The sequence below is a fragment of the Periplaneta americana genome, chromosome 8 (assembly GCF_040183065.1).
Source record: "Periplaneta americana isolate PAMFEO1 chromosome 8, P.americana_PAMFEO1_priV1, whole genome shotgun sequence".
Taxonomy (NCBI): Eukaryota; Metazoa; Arthropoda; class Insecta; order Blattodea; family Blattidae; genus Periplaneta; species Periplaneta americana.
Window position 1 is genome coordinate 18,548,592 of NC_091124.1, and position 16,389 is coordinate 18,564,980.

A 16,389-nucleotide genomic window follows, 5' to 3' on the forward strand; every position below is an offset into this window, starting at 1 on the left:
TGTGTTTAAATGTCCATATTATGATTATTTTCAATTTAACTTCATCTCTATATTGTACGTTAATGTGCTGTAGTTAAAATAATATTATACATTGCATAATGAATACGTCCGAATGGAGAGCTCAATTCGTGAGTAAAAACACTCATTGTTAATACTGTACTGTATTTTGATTAAATAAAAACCTAATAAAAGTTATCAAACTGAAAATCCCGATATTTCCTATTTTACGTAAATGGGTGAACTACTTTTCTTCCCTCCTATACCTAGTAAAGTGATTTGTTTGTATTTTACGGCAATATCATCGAACTCCAGTCGTGGAAGGGGATAGCAAACATCGTTTCCGGTTCTCAATCTTTAATCCAAAGGTATAGCCAGGTTAATATTAGAAATGTTAATAAAATGATATCCCTGTAATTTCCCCCCCCCATTTGTTTAAATTAAATTTAATTGAAATAAATAGTTATTTGCATTGGGAAGTATATAGTAGCATACAGTTTATCTTTCCACGCTCGCGAAGGTCGAGTGGAAGCGACAGTACATGGCGCAGTAGTTTTCCACATGCGAGAGTGGAAAGATAAAATGTATGCATTATAAATATACAGTAATTATGATGCCAGAATAATATACTGGTTTAATCACTGTATATTGTAGACGTTATGGGGAGTCAAAAGTAGTACCAAACCGTCGCACAAGCCATCTGACGTAAGTCATTGTACGAATAAAAAATCAATGTAAGAAGTGAAACAACATAACTGGTGCCCAGGCGTGAAGGTGCACAACATAATCTTATTGTATCTTTAACATTCACAGATACTATGTTCTGTCAAATCTATACTAATAATAAATCTGTAGCCGAAATTTTTCTGGTAATTTTTGATTTTCCAAAAATAATTGGTCTTAACATATATAATTAATCACCTTGAAACCGAAAATCGCTTTTTTGAAATTTTTGTTTGTATGTCTGTCTGTCTGTCTGTCTGTCTGTCTGTCTGTCTGTCTGTCTGTCTGTCTGTCTATCTGTCTGTCTGTATGTTTGTTACCTTTTCACGCGATAATGGCTGAACGGATTTCGATGAAAATTGGAATATAAATTAAGTTCGTTGTAACTTAGATGTTAGGCTATATGGCATTCAAAATACATTATTTAAAAGGGGGTTATAAGGGGGCCTGAATTAAATAAATCGAAATATCTCGCTTATTATTGATTTTTATGAAAAATGTTACATAACAGAAAGATCTTTAAAAATCATTTCCGATAAGCTTTATTCTTTGAAAAATTTTTATAGGACTGATATTTAATGAGATAAATGAGTTTTTAAATTAAAATAACTGCCATCTAAGGCGGTGTATTGAAATAAAAAACAAATGACTTCGTCTATAAGGGGCCTTGGTCAACAACAATCGAAAGCTATGAATCATAGCCTACAGAAAATGTTTCTGTGTTTGTATGAAGCAATATCGGAAGCTAAATTAACCGATTTGTATAATTAATTATTATTTCACCATTGGAAAGTGTAGTTTCTCTAGATGGACATAATGCTATAATGTTATTACAGTAACTTCTGAGTGAATTGAGGACAGGTAAGATTAATATAGCTTCTTATGCACAGAAAACTTGATAGGCTATTCTGTGTGTTCGTTTCCTGTATTTCTTAAAATAATGTTTATCTCAAAGAATTAACGAACAACGAGAGTGTATTGATTTAGTATGCAGTAATAATATGTTAGCTTAGCATTTCATTATTTTATAATCCAAATTTTAACTATGCTCAATTGAATCGAGTTAAAATACATAAAATACATATGCATTAAATGCAATGCAAAAAATTTGGGTAATGAGCTAAGCAGATTATGTTTCCCTGTTGTAAAATAAAATTTGTTCCTCCTGAGATTCAAGAGCCCCCATAATAAATTGAAAACTTACTTATCGGGGTACATCCGTTATCAACACACTTTTTATATAATATAATATAATATAATATAATATAATATAATATAATATAATATAATATAATATAATATAATTTAAGTTATTTGAAGGGTTCAGAACCATAGTGGGCCAAGCGCCATTTACTGAATACGTAGAAAACAAGAGTTAAAATTAAGTTATTACCATAATTCAATGGAAACATATAACAAGTAAAATAAAGTATACACATTAAATGTAAATGATGTCAATGTTCATTGAACTATGGATGCATGTAATAAAAATTAAGAAACATATTAAAGGAATTGTCATTGCACCAAATGAGTGCTCTCTGGACCAAAATGATTCCATTTTAATTATTTAAATATAATTTAAATTAAGTAACATATTAAACGATTTATCCTTCTATCAAACACGAATATTCGCTGGATCAAATGTCCTATTTTAATTATGTAATTACTTTATATTTAATTCTAACGGGTGCAGCGGAGCGTACGGGTACGGCTAGTTAGAAATAAATTTATGCTACAGCCTACATCTATATAGTTATAGCTGAACCAACCTGAAGCAAGTTGTGGGCGGGAAGTTGAAGAAGGCGGACCGAGGAGCCGGCGTTGACACCAGGTCGTCACATTTCGGTTCCAGTGACGTTCTGGGTGGTGGGGGAGGTGGTGGCGTATACCTGCAAGCAATAGTAATTATTAACGCTATATTTATGTTGGTTTTCAATCATTGTGACAGAAACACAGGGTAGACCGCTCGAATGTAACTAATTTCAATTGTATGTGACTGGTAAACGGTTGAAGATAGAAACCTACAGTAACGTTTATATGAAAGGAAAACTCAACAAGTTTCGATATGCACATCACCATATCTCTACGTGAGCTCCAGCTGTCACTGTGACGGCATCGAGGCGATGAACGATTTCTTGCCAAGCACGTTGGAGCATGTCTTCTGGAATGCTCTCAATAGCCTCTATGATGCGCTCCCGAAGATCACGAAGGTCTCTAACTGGGGTGGCTTATACTTTAGGTTCGTTCCAACAACAGTCAGGAACCGTCCGTAACCATCGTGAGCATGCGCAGTACAGAAAAAGCGTTCCAACAAAATCCGAACCAGTCCTGAACCGGAAACATGTACAGATGCCTCAAACTAGCAAGCTGTCTCGTTCGCGCAGGCGCATAGAGTACTTCTCCCCTACCACTGTCCGCTTACTACTGTGCACTGTGGACTAGAACGGTACAGCTCAGTTCTAATAACAGTTGAGAATGCTGCATAGGGAGAGTACATCTTCAATACATTGTCAAGAGGTCAACTTTGCAAGTAATATGACTATGCCTGGGTATCGGAGCCTAGGTGGGCCCCCTCCGTTAGCTCTACTACTTCCCCTCTCCAGGCAGCTTCCTAGTTTGAGGCATCTGTACTGCAGTCGGGCGTTCCAACAAGCTTTTGACACGGGTTCGGAACGGTCAGAAATAGTCCGCGGATTGAGGCATGTACGGAAGAGTACGCAAGACGCGCATGCGCATAAGCTCACCAACGTCTCCTGGATACTGAAGAAAGACATGATCGACTGTTCACATCAAAGTGACAGTACAGACGAATAATAAAACTAGAGATTTAATTTAAATTTTCGCCAAAAAAAAGGGAATGGAAATTATTTGGGTATTGAAATAGTTAATTACAATTTCAACATGCAGCTTTGATTAAAAGTATAATAAATAACGTACATACATCAATAATTAAAAAAAAAAAGAACTATTTTTAGATGAGAGTCCCCCCGTACACGACATTGAATTAGCGGAATTCTTGCCTTCCATATTTTTCGTCATCTTTTTATACAAAATGATCGAAATTCTATTTTCTGCAATTATAATTAGCTGCGAAACGATAATAATAAGCATCCCGTTCTTAGCAAAGATGATCACAGTTATAGCATCTCTGGATTTAGTACATAACGATCCGCGAAAGCGTTCCAACACCGTCCAGTCCAGTTTCAATCCCATAGCAGATGCTCAACTAGCGCATGCGCATAAGATGGTACAGGAACCGTACAGATGCCTCAAACTAGCAAGCTGCCTCGTTCGCGCAGGCGCATAGAGCACTTCTCCCCTACCACTGTCCGCCTACTGCTGTGCACTGTGGGCTAGAACGGTACAGCTCAGTTCTAATAACAGTTGAGAAGGCTGCATAGGGAGGGTACATCTTGAATACATTGTCAAGCGGTCAACTTTTCAGATAATATGACTATACCTGGGTATCGGACCCTAGGTGGGCCCCCTCCGTTAGCTCTACTACTTCCCCTCTCCAGGCAGCTTCCTAGTTTGAGGCATCTGTACATGAACTGATCCAAGAACCGCTTGTTGGAACGAACCTATTATCTTTGACGTAGCCCCAGAGAAAGAGATCGAGCGGTGTTAAATCAGGATCAGCGCCGAGACGGTCTAGCATCGTATTGGCGAATTCCACTAATATGATTATTACTATGGCGACCATAAGACATCAAAATCATAAGGGCTCGAAATTTACGTGAATTAAGCGTAAATCATAATGTTTAGTATTATTTCAGACCATCATATATTTAATAACTACCTGGTTTGAGACAGAAAATTGTGTGGCTCAAGTTCAGCCATTGTTCCCGATCTCAAATCAGGCAGCGACTTTTCTTCTTTGTAGCACAGTTAAACGCCTGGACGTTTATTCCACGCCAACAATGTGTCAATGCACAGGATGTCAATTCATCAGGTACACCATAGACCAAAGCAGCAGATGCCAGTAATGAAGACATTTACTAGAGATGAACAAAACTAACTGCCGCTCTCGCTCGCTGTGTTCGTTGCATTTGTATTTCGAGTCTCGTCTCGTAACTCTCGTGCACTTCTAGTCTCGCTCATCATTCTCGAAATAGCATTTGGTCGGCGTGGAAAGATTTCGTAACTTTGAATAACATACATCATTGAAATAAATAACATTATAAATGTTTAAATGAGACAAAAAGACAAAACAGAACAGTATCTTAGTTATCAAAATGTTCTGGTTCTATTATATGATATTATATATGGTTATGTAAATAGAAAAAAAAATTCTCAAATAAATTTGCATAAAACATAACATTAATATATTTTTACTTTAGATTGCACACTTGATCTTAAACATATGAAAAGAAAATTCTTATCCTTTTAATAAGGGCCTAGTAATTAAATAAAGACTGGGGAATGGATTATTAAACACTGAAAGGTAGATATGATGTTTCAAATAGGCTACTTGATTGTTTATACATATGAATCGGTCGGAGCTAAAAGGAATTAAGTCAAAATATGAAGTTTTGGGTTATGCAACAATTTGAACAGATGTCATGCGCATCGAACGGAGGAAAAAGGAACTAAGACTTTTAAATATTCTTTCGTCTTCTATAATACAAAAATATAATTTTTGTGTTATTAGTGGAATGTTTTTTGCTTCTCCTGAAAAGTTGTGAAAAGTGACTTAATTCCTTTTAGCTCCGACTGATTCAAACAGTTGCCAAAGTAAATAAAAATTCAGTCAGGTATAAACAACTGTGGCGATTCAAGGCTGCTTGACTTCGGGACTTTGGGAGTGATCAATCTCGAGTCTCGGAACACTCACAAGCAGTCTTTACGTCAACGACGCGACGTAATACAACATTGTCGTGCGGGTTTTCGGCTTTGCGGGCGCTGTTAGTCTCGCTTTCTCGATCGTTGTTCATCTCTAACATTTACCATCGTTTCTTGTTTTATCAAATTCAGTTGTGATGAATTGCTTTATAACTTTTTCTTTGGTTGCCTTATTTCCATGCACTGTTCGTTTTTTCTTCAATATAGTCAAATATTACTTTTATATTGGACGTACTTTTTATGGTAGGATATCTCTTGAACAATGATTTATAGTTTGCCACTTTCCGTGGCGCTTTATGGTAATCATCATAAATTTGTTGAATCTTACTGTCAGAATATTGAGCTACAACGTAACTGAAGAATATTGCTGGGGAATCTTTTTAAGTGTATTGTAAATATTCATAAACTAAATATGTATGTCACTATTGTATTGATTGAGGCTGGTTGAGTGGAAGAGAAGGGCTTATGGCCTTAACTCTGCCAGCGAAAATAAAACATTCTATTCTATCTTTCGTAGAAATTAATAAATTATTTTATACAGAATTATTTCTACTTTCAATTGCGAATATTTTAAGTCCAAACAACTGCACGGCTTTACGAGTTATACAATATTGGTCTATCCTTATTGAAGAATACTTGTGCTTCAAGTAGTACTAGTGGGAAGAATATATTATATTCTTAACCCATTTGTTACGTGTGAACTTCTATGAAAGGTAGGGACAATACCATAGAAACTACCTATAGAAACTACAGAATATCCAGGGTTTGTTCTCCACTATTTAGAGGGATAATATTGGACAAAAAAATTGACGAGAGTGGTGCAATCCGACTAAAATATCTATCATAGTACTAGTAATCGGGTTGGGGACAACTAGCCACAGAGGCAACTCGCCACATAATTGAAATTCGTATCAAAGGCAATTAGCTACACATTAAAATTCAAGTCAATACTCAAATTCGCAACAATTTATAATATATTTCTATGGTAACACAAGACAAATCCAGAAGCTGTAAACTAATTCGGAACTATGACAGAAGAAATTCGCTTCACAAAATCGGAAAGAGACTCTGACAAATTAATATATCTTGGCTACATGTACACGAGACTTAGAGAAAATAAGAATGGAGTTGTTTGGCGCTGTGACATGCGTGGAGGGTGTAATGCAACAATCACGTTATCAGAAGATGGAAGCAGTGTCGTCAAAGAACCGTCTGAACACAAGAATCATTCTGTAGACTGGGGAAGGATTAAGGCAAAGTAATAAAATGTTTCAAGTTCAATCTATAGGATTTATCTTATAGATTGAACTTGAAACATTTTATTATATTAAATTAGATTTATCTGAAGACAAAATGAATTGTAAAATATTAAGGCAAAGGAATGTGTAGAGAACATGAAGGCAAGGGCGGAGACTTCCAACGTCTGTCATTATTCAAAATGAGTTACAGCGTATTGCAAGCGAAGCCAATGTAAATCTACCGAAGAAACCATCTATTAAAAAACTGTGCGCCGTGCCAGGAAGCTGCACCTACCACCTGAACCAAGGAACATTGACGAACTGAACGTTGTAGCCGACAGATACACTAAGACCGTACAAGGAGAAAGGTGGTTGTTGTATTTTGAACCGGAGGACAACGTGAAAGTTATCATATTTGCCACTAATTCACATTTAAATAAATTGTTACGGTCCAATTTTTGGATAATGGGCGGTGTGGCAAATTGTCTATCTGTGGCGAATTGTCCCTATTACCAATTTTCTGTGGCCAATTGTCCCAGTTACCAATTTTCTGTGGCCAATTGTCCGGAACCGCTAGTAATCGCACAAATAGAGAAACTGAATTCTAACAGAAGACAATATTGCAGAGATTTTTTAGACAAATCTTTGGAGATTCAATGACAACTGCTTAAAAATGCAGTAATATTTCAAGCTGTTGCTAGAAGCTGGAAGGATAGTGTATACATCAAGATCATTTAAGACTCCGTAACGTATTAACGTAATGCTAATTTTCATTATCATTGCTTTAACATTACAGGCTACAGAGTTTGTGAAGTTTGAGTCGTCTTACCTGCTGGCAGAGCCGCGCACGGGGTCCTTGTGCAGTCCTGCTAGTGAGCAAGGCGTGGGGAAGCCGGCAGGAGGAGCGTAGCTGGAGTATGAGCTGTATGGTCCCGCCGTCGAACCCGGGTACGGACACGGCGCTGCGAGGTGTGAACACGGCTTGAAGAGCCCGGGAGATCGAGGCTCCTGCTTGATGTTCGAACAGCCTCCTGCAGCACGAGGACAATCTGACAGTGACTTCCAAGGCGGTGGAAGGAGTAAGAGAATAGACACTTCAGTCTTCAGAGTATTGCTGAAGAGAACATACAACTGGAGGAAAGGGGATGGAGGCAGAGAGGAAGAAAGAGACCAGGAGAGACTAAGAAACAAAGAGAGAGCAAGGGAAATGAAGGAATAGGAAATGAAAGAGACAAAGAAAGAGAGTGAGATGGGAAGAAATAAAGAAAAAACCAGAGGCAAGAATAAATGAGGAATAAAAAAGAAAAACAGAATGGTAGAAAGAAACGATAAAAGACGCTGAAGAAGGAGAAAGAAATTAGATGGGAAATTAAAAACAGGAATCTAAGGAAAAATAAATTAGGAAAATAAAAAATAGACTAAGGAGAGGAAAATAAATAAAGAAAAGGAAAAAAGAAAGGAAAAATAAATTATTGAAGGGAAAATAGAATAATTAAGAAAGAGAAAATAAATGGAGAAAGAAAAAATAAAGAAAAATGATATAAAGAAGGGAAAAAGCAATTGAAAAGGGAAAACGAAATTGGGAAAGGATAAAGCAATTCAGATCCGTAGTGGGCCAGCGTCATGTATTAAAAACAGAGAAAACAAGGGTTAAAATTAAGTGAATATCATAATTTAATGAAACACATAGCAAGTAATATAAAGTATTCACATTAAATTTAATTATATGTCAATCTTCATTAAACTATGGTATTCATTTAACTTTAACTCTTGCTTTCTTCGTTTTTAATAAAATATGATGCTTGGCCCTCAATGGCTCCGAACCCTTCAACTGAGAAAGAAGAAAGGATAAAGCAATTGAGAAAGGGTAAAAAATTGAGAAATGTTAAAGCAATTGAGGAAAGTTAAAGCAATTGAGAAAGGGTAACGCAATTGAGAAAGTATAATGCAATTGAGAATGGGTACAACAATTGAGAAATAATAAAGCAATTGAGAAAGGGTAAAGCAATTGAGAAAGAATAAAGCAAATGAGAAAGGATAAAGCAAATGAGAATGGATAAAACAATTGAGAAAAGTTAAAGAAATTGAGAAAGAATAAAGCAATTGAGAAAGGATAAAGCAATTGAGATAGGGTAAAGCAAATGAGGATAAATCAATTGTGAAAGGGTATAGCAATTAAGAAAGGAGAGATAATTAAGAAAGAGAAAGTAAATCAAGAAAGAATAAATTGAGAAAGGAAACAAAATGAAAATGAAAGAAGAAATTAAAAATGGAAGAAAAATAAATTAAGAAGAAAGAAAATAAATTGAGAGAGGAGAAAGGTATTTGGACAAGAAAAGTGAAATGAGAAAATAAATAAATTATAAAAGGAAAAGGTAATTAAGAACTCAAAAAATTAAGGAAGTAAGAAATGAAGAATGGAAAGAAAGGAAATGTAAGAGAAGGGAAGAAAAGAAGAAAGGAGAACGAATAAATAATTAGAAAGTAAAATGTGACAACACGACGAAGTACAAAAAGGAAAGATAAAAAGGAAGGAAAGAAGGAAGGGAAAATAAGAGATAAAAGAAGTAGAAAGTAACAGAAAGGAAGACAGAACGGAAAACAGAAAGGTAGATTTAACATATAAAACAGTGAAATATAGACTAAGGTAATGACCATCCACACATTTTTAAATGTGACGATCGTTCCTTCACCTCATGATGCTCGGTGAACTGCACCAGGTCTAAGACGTTGTGCAGTCTTCACAGTCCACCACGGTGTTCCATGTTCAGGACCGATACCCGCGCTCTGCTGTGAGCAGTTTATTTACCTTCGGTGCAGATTTTTTTAATAAACGGTCTTCACCCCCTACAACCCTTCCGGTTTACACCCCCTATTCTCTGTCCAAACCCCTAATATTTACTGATCCCTGGGGCAGTTTGTTTGATGCTCGCCTACGCTCAGTACGTCCTATGCACAAGTGTGTGAAGATTGCAGCCGAAACACATCATATGTGCTCCGGGTCACAAGGGCCTCCTTGTCACAGATATTACATATTGTTTTTATGGTTATACAAACTCTCAGTATGTAAATACCTATTATTAAATGTTTAAAAATCCTAACCTTTCGTTAAAACTGTATAACAGTTAATTAACGCAGCTATATAGGCTTAAAATTACAATGGTACCATCATCATATATACCAGTGATGTCAAAACAAGCGCATTTTTCTGACCTTGACGTCGTGCGCGGGCATTAAGCGCTAAGTATTCTAGGAGGAATAAGCAGCCTGTTTGATTAAGAAAACAGTAGTGCACAAACTTCAAACGGAACGTGAAATTTTATGTCGTTATTTTTATATGGCTTCTTTCTGTTTGTTATTTTGTATATATTGTCTGTAAAACAAAAATACTAACACCTATTTCTTAGCCTAATATTGCAGTTGTGTTTTAAACGTTAATAACATAATAAAGAGTAAAGAAGGAATATTCACACACATTCCATAATAACTACAACTATACTGTACTAAGTGAATTAAACATAAAGAAAGTGTTATCCCAAAGAAATACACTGAACATGACATGATCAGGTTAAATTGACATTGATGGTATCTTTAGCCTTATAAAAGTAATCAAAACAATATTATAGTACAAAGCAAAGTTGCCTAGGTATATGTTTTAACTATAACTAATATTACATAATAAAACTCTTATCGCATTATGCTTTTAGGTGATATTGGTGCGCAACTTTCTGTTATCAGAATATTCAATTATCTCGAAATCTGCTGAAGCTATAGAGCTGAAGTTTTACCAACACATAGGCACATATCTTTTGTTTGTGATGTAACAGTATTTGCTTTGTTAATTCATTTCCTTACAAACATTTTTCATGCGAATATTTTCAAACATTTTAATACACTATCTTCAGTAATACGTATTTACGATATTTTAGATTTACGAAAACATTGTTTTAGTACCTGTAAGGCTACTAAACAAACATATCTCAAAATTTCACTTTTCTGTAAAAAAAAGTTGAGAAAATATTCCTTTTGACTAAAAAAGCAAACTTGTGAAAAATAAACATTAAAATTAAAACTTACATTCTTATAATACACTTACACTTCTCAGACAAATCTGAAAATTAACATGGATACAGTTTTAATAAGTTCTCTTCCCTTTATCCATTGAATCAGTGCTGGCCATCCCTGAATATAGCTCGACCAAGCGGCATATACTACCTCTTTCGTCTGCCTCTTTCCTTTCCGCTATAAAGTACTCAGGCTCTCCTGGGCTCTAAAGCGCGCGCTTGCTCCTATGGGCATCAGTTGACATCACTGATATATATACTGTACTTTAAGATACTGAACTTTTTGGTTATTCCGTTATCAATCAGAGTTCTGAAATAATGGGCCTAATACTACAAGGTGGTCATTTTAGAAGAGGGAAGGAAGAGATAAGTAACGGGAAAATAAGAAGGGGAGCTAAAAAAGGAAAGATGAGCAGGATGAGAAAAAGGTGAGGGAAACAAGGAAAAGAATAGATGGGGAGAAAAGGTAAAGGGAGAATGAAAAGAATATGAGAAGAAATAAAAACAATAAAGAAGGAGAAGATTAGGAGGAAAACAAAGAAGATACGAAAATGAGGGGGAAAGAAGAGAAGATGAAGAAAACAAGAAAAGGGAATGAAGAAGGAAGAGAAAAGAAAGGAGAATTGAAAAATGATGAAGGGAAAAAGAGAATATGCGAAGAAAGTGATGAAGAAAGAATGGAAAATCAAGGGACGAAAAGAAAGAAGATGATATCGAAGAAAAGAGGATGCGGAAGAAAATTAGAAGAAAACGAGAAGTAAAATAGGCCTAATGGAAACATTTTCATGGTTTTCCACTTCTCTATTATCACAAAAACATTTCCATAGTAAACATTTCCAGGGTTTTTATTTTTATATTATTGCAAAAACATTTCCATTGTTTTTATTTTCCTATTATCGCAAAAATCTTTATGTTTTTTTTTATTTCTCAATTATAATGAAAACATTTCCAAGTTTTATTACTTCTCTGTTATCACAAAAATATTTCTACTGTTTTTATTTCTCAATTATCCATGGTTTTTATTTCTCATTTATGTTAAAACATTTCCACGGTTTTTATTTCTCTATTATCGCAAAAAAATTTCCAGGGTTTTTATTTTTATATTATCGCAAACACGTCTCTATGGTTTTTATTTCTCTATTACTGCAAAAACATTTCCATGGTTTCTATTTCTTTAGTACAGCAAAAACATGTTTACGGTGTTTATTTCTCTATTATCGCAAACACATTTCCATGGTTTTTATTTCCCTATTATCGCAAAAATACTTCCATGGTTTTTATTTCTCTGTTATCGTAAAAACATTTCCATGGTTTTTATTTCTATATTATCGCAAAAACATTTCCATGGTTTTCATTTCTCTGTTATCGCAAAAACATTTCCATGTTTTTTTATTTCTCTGTTATCGCAAAAACGTTGTCATGGTTTTTATTTGACTGCTATCGTAAGAGCATTTCCATTGTTTTTATTTCTCTATTATCGCAGTCACATTTCCATGGTTTTTATTTCTCTATTATCGCAAAAACATTTCCACGGTTTTCATTTCTCTGTTATCGCAAAAACGTTGTCAAGGTTTTTATTTGACTGTTATCGTAAGAACATTTCCATGCTTTTTATTTCCCTATTGCAAAAATATTTCCATATTTTATATTCTTCCATTACTGCAAAAACATGTACATAGTTTTTATTTCTCTATTACCGCAAAAACATTTTCATGGATTTTATCTCTCTCTGCAAAAACATGGTTTTTATTTCTCTATTATCCCAGATACATATCCATTTCTTTATTTCTTTATTACAGCAAAAACATCTTCATGGTCTTTATTCCTCTATTAACGCAAAAACATTTCCTTGCGTTTTATTGTTCTATTATTGCAAAAACATTTGCATGATTTTTATTTCTCTATTACACTATTGCAAAAATATTTCCATGGTTTTTATTTCTCTATTATTGCAAAACCATTTCTGTGGTTTTTATTTCTCTATTACTGCAAAAAATATTTCCATGTTTTTATTTCTTTATTACAGCAAAAAGATGTTCATGGTGTTTATTCCTCTATAATTGCAAAAATATTTCCATGGTTTTTATTTCTCTATTATCGCAAAAACATTTTCATGGCTTTTATCTCTCTCTGCAAAAACATGTTTTTTTTTTCTCTATTATCGCAAAAACTTTTCCAAGGTTTTTATTTCTCTGTTATCGCAATTACGTTTTCATGGTTTTTATTTGACTGCTATCGTAAGAACATTTCTATCCTTTTTATTTCTCTATCGCAAACATATTTCCACATTTTTCATTCCTCCATTACTGCAAAAATATTTGCATAGTCTTTATTTCTCTATTATCGCAAAAACATTTTCATGGGTTTTATCTCTCTCTGCAAAAACATGGTTTTTATTTCTCTATTATCGCAAAAACATTTTCATGGCTTTTATCTCTCTCTGCAAAAACATGGTTTTTATTTCTCTATTATCGCAAAAACATTTTCATGGCTTTTATCTCTCTCTGCAAAAACATGGTTTTTATTTCTCTATTATCGCAAAAACATTTTCATGGCTTTTATCTCTCTCTGCAAAAACATGGTTTTTATTTCTCTATTATCGCAAAAACATTTCCACGGTTTTTATTTCTCTATTATCGCAAAAACATTTCCATGATTTTTATTTCCTTATTATCGCAAAAACATTTCCATGGTTTTTATTTCTCTATTATTGCAAAAACATTTCCATGGTTTTTATTTCTCTATTATCGCAAAAACATTTCCATTCTTTTTATTTTGTCTATTACTGCAAAAACATTTCCATGATTTTTATTTCTTTATTACAGCAAAAACATTTCCATTGTTTTTATTTCTCTATTATCGCAAAAACATGTTCATGGTCTTTATTAGTGTATTAACGCAAAAGCATTTCCATGCTTTTTATTTTTCTATTATTGCAAAAACATTTGCATGATTTTTATGTCTCCATTAGACTATTGCAAAAATATTTCCATGGTTTTTATTTCTCTATTATTGCAAAACCATATCTGTGGTTTTTATTTCTCTATTACTGCAAAAACATTTCCATGTTATTATTTCTTTATTACAGCAAAAACATGTTCATGGTGTTTATTCTTCTATTATTGCAAAAACATTTCCATTGTTTTTATTTCTCTATTATCGCAAAAACATTTTCATGGCTTTTATCTATCTCTGCAAAAACATGGACTTTATTTCTCTATTATCGCAAAAACTTTTCCATGGTTTTTATTTCTCTATTCTTTCCATTCTTTTTATTTTGTCTGTTATTGCAAAAACATTTCCATGATTTTTATTTCTCTATTACAGCAAAAACATTTCCATTGTTTTTATTTCTCTATTATCGCAAAAACATGTTCATGGTCTTTATTCCTCTATTATCGCAAAAACATTTCCATGGTTTTTATTTCTCTGTTATCCCAAAAACATTTCCATGGTTTTTATTTCTCTATTATCGCAAAAACATTTCCATGGTTTTTATTTCTCTATCATCGCGAAAACATTTCCATGGTTTTTTTCCTCTATTATCGCAAAAACATTTTCAGGGTTTTTATTTCTCTATTATCGCAAAAACATTTCCATGCTTTTTATTTCTCTATTATTGCAAAAATATATGGTTTTTATTTCTCTATTACAGCAAAAACATTTCCATGCTTTTTATTTATCTTATCGCAAAAACATTTCCATGGGTTTTATTTCTCTATTATCGCAAAAACATTTCCATACTTTTTATTTCTCTCTTATCGCAAAAACATGTGCATGGTTTTTATTTCTCTATTATCGCGAAAACATTTCCATGCTTTTTATTTCCCTCTTATCGCAAAGACGTTATCATTGTTTTTGTCTGCTATTGTAAAAACATTTCCATGCTTCTTATTTCTCTATCGCAAAAATATTTCCATATTTTTTATTCGTCCATTACTGGAAAAACTTTGCATAGTTTTTATTTATCTATTATCGCAAAACCATTTTCATGGCTTTTATTTCTCTCTCTCTCTCTGCAAAAACATGGTTTTTATTTCTCTATTATCGCAGAAAAATATCAATTTATTTATTTCTCTATTATCGCAAAAAAAAATATCAATTTATTTATTTCTCTATTATCGCAAAAAAAATTTCCATGATTTTTATTTCTCTATTATTGCAAAAACATTTCCATGGTTTTTATTTCTCTATTACAGCAATAACATGTTTATGGTGTTTATTCATCTATTACTGCAGAAACATTTCCATAGTTTTTATTTCTCTATTATCGCAAAAACATTTCCATGAATTTTATTTCTCTATTATTGCAAAAACTTTTTTGTGGTTGTTATTTTGTCTGCTATCGTAAAAACTTTTCCATGCTTTTATTTCTCTATCGCGAAAATATTTCCATATTTTATATTCCTCTATTACTGCAAAAACATTTCAATACTTTTTATTTCTCTATTATCACAAAAAACATCTCTCTCTCTCTCTCTCTCTTTCTGCAAGAACATGGTTTTTATTTCTCTATTATCGCAGAAACATTTGCATAGTTTTTATTTCTTTATTAGGCCTATTGCAAAAAAAAAAAAAAAAAAAAGCATTTCTATAGTTTCCATTTTTCTAGCAATGCAAAACATATTTTGGTTGAGTTACCTAAATTATGGAAGAAAAATTCAGACTAACAAAAACTGAACATTTCAGAATCATAATGAATAATGAAACGCAGAGTGACAGTGGAATAATGGAAGATATCTGAAACAAAATCTCAGGTACATACGACTCTGCCAGCTGTAACCACTAGTGTCATTTGGATGATTATTAAGCAACCGTAAAATTGTGTGATAGTGTGATGAGACCGAAGACTCGTAAAGTAATTAGGCCCTATCTGTTTGTCGTCTTACATTTGGGGAAACCTTCGGGAAGGAAAGAATCTCTGGCAGCTAAAGATCATCTTATGTATTATTATAACGGCTGAATTGAGTTTCTGGTTGTCTTGTGGGGGTAAAAGATTACATGACATCACACACAGGAGAACCACTCCCCATTCTTTAGGAAGGAAGACAAGTCCCTACTCGAACTCGGGTCCTCCCAGGGTCATGTGTACTTGACATGTATAGTAAATAATTAAGCGTGGATCTGGATGTTCGACTTGGGAGCTGCTCCTTGAGCAAGGCAAACAATGCTGATTTTAATTTCCAACTCGCTTTGTATGTGTGAACGCGTCTTCTCGCGAGCTCGCAGCGACGAGCCTGCAAATATTTGCACGCCCGCTATTGCTCCCCGCCCCCAATTTGCTGATATCGTGTACACAATCATATTACGCCGCGCCCCCGGCTGCCCTGCCTCTAATAACATAAGAGCAACTGCCTGAGCTGAGCAAACTGTGTACAATCATTTTTATTTGTGATGGGAGGGCACTTACAAGGCTCCGCTCTCACATTCCAGAAAATCAAGTTTGAGGCTTTCTGTATGCCGATCGAAGAGTTAACAGAAATATCTAACATATTATCAGACTTTTTACGTATATGAAGCAGACT

The 16,389-nt window shown here is 34.0% G+C and overlaps 1 protein-coding gene across 1 annotated transcript in view; it reads right to left on the bottom strand.

Annotated features, from left to right (window-relative positions):
* LOC138704380 (ETS translocation variant 4-like) overlaps window positions 1-16,389 on the bottom strand; it is a 150,900-nt gene that overhangs the window by 24,428 nt on the left and 110,083 nt on the right. Inside the window, exons 6-7 of the mRNA XM_069832209.1 lie at window positions 7,630-7,831; window positions 2,490-2,609 (exon numbers count right to left, since the gene is read on the bottom strand). Coding sequence (XP_069688310.1) covers window positions 2,490-2,609; window positions 7,630-7,831 — 322 coding nt within the window. The remainder of the gene's footprint in view (window positions 1-2,489; window positions 2,610-7,629; window positions 7,832-16,389) is intronic.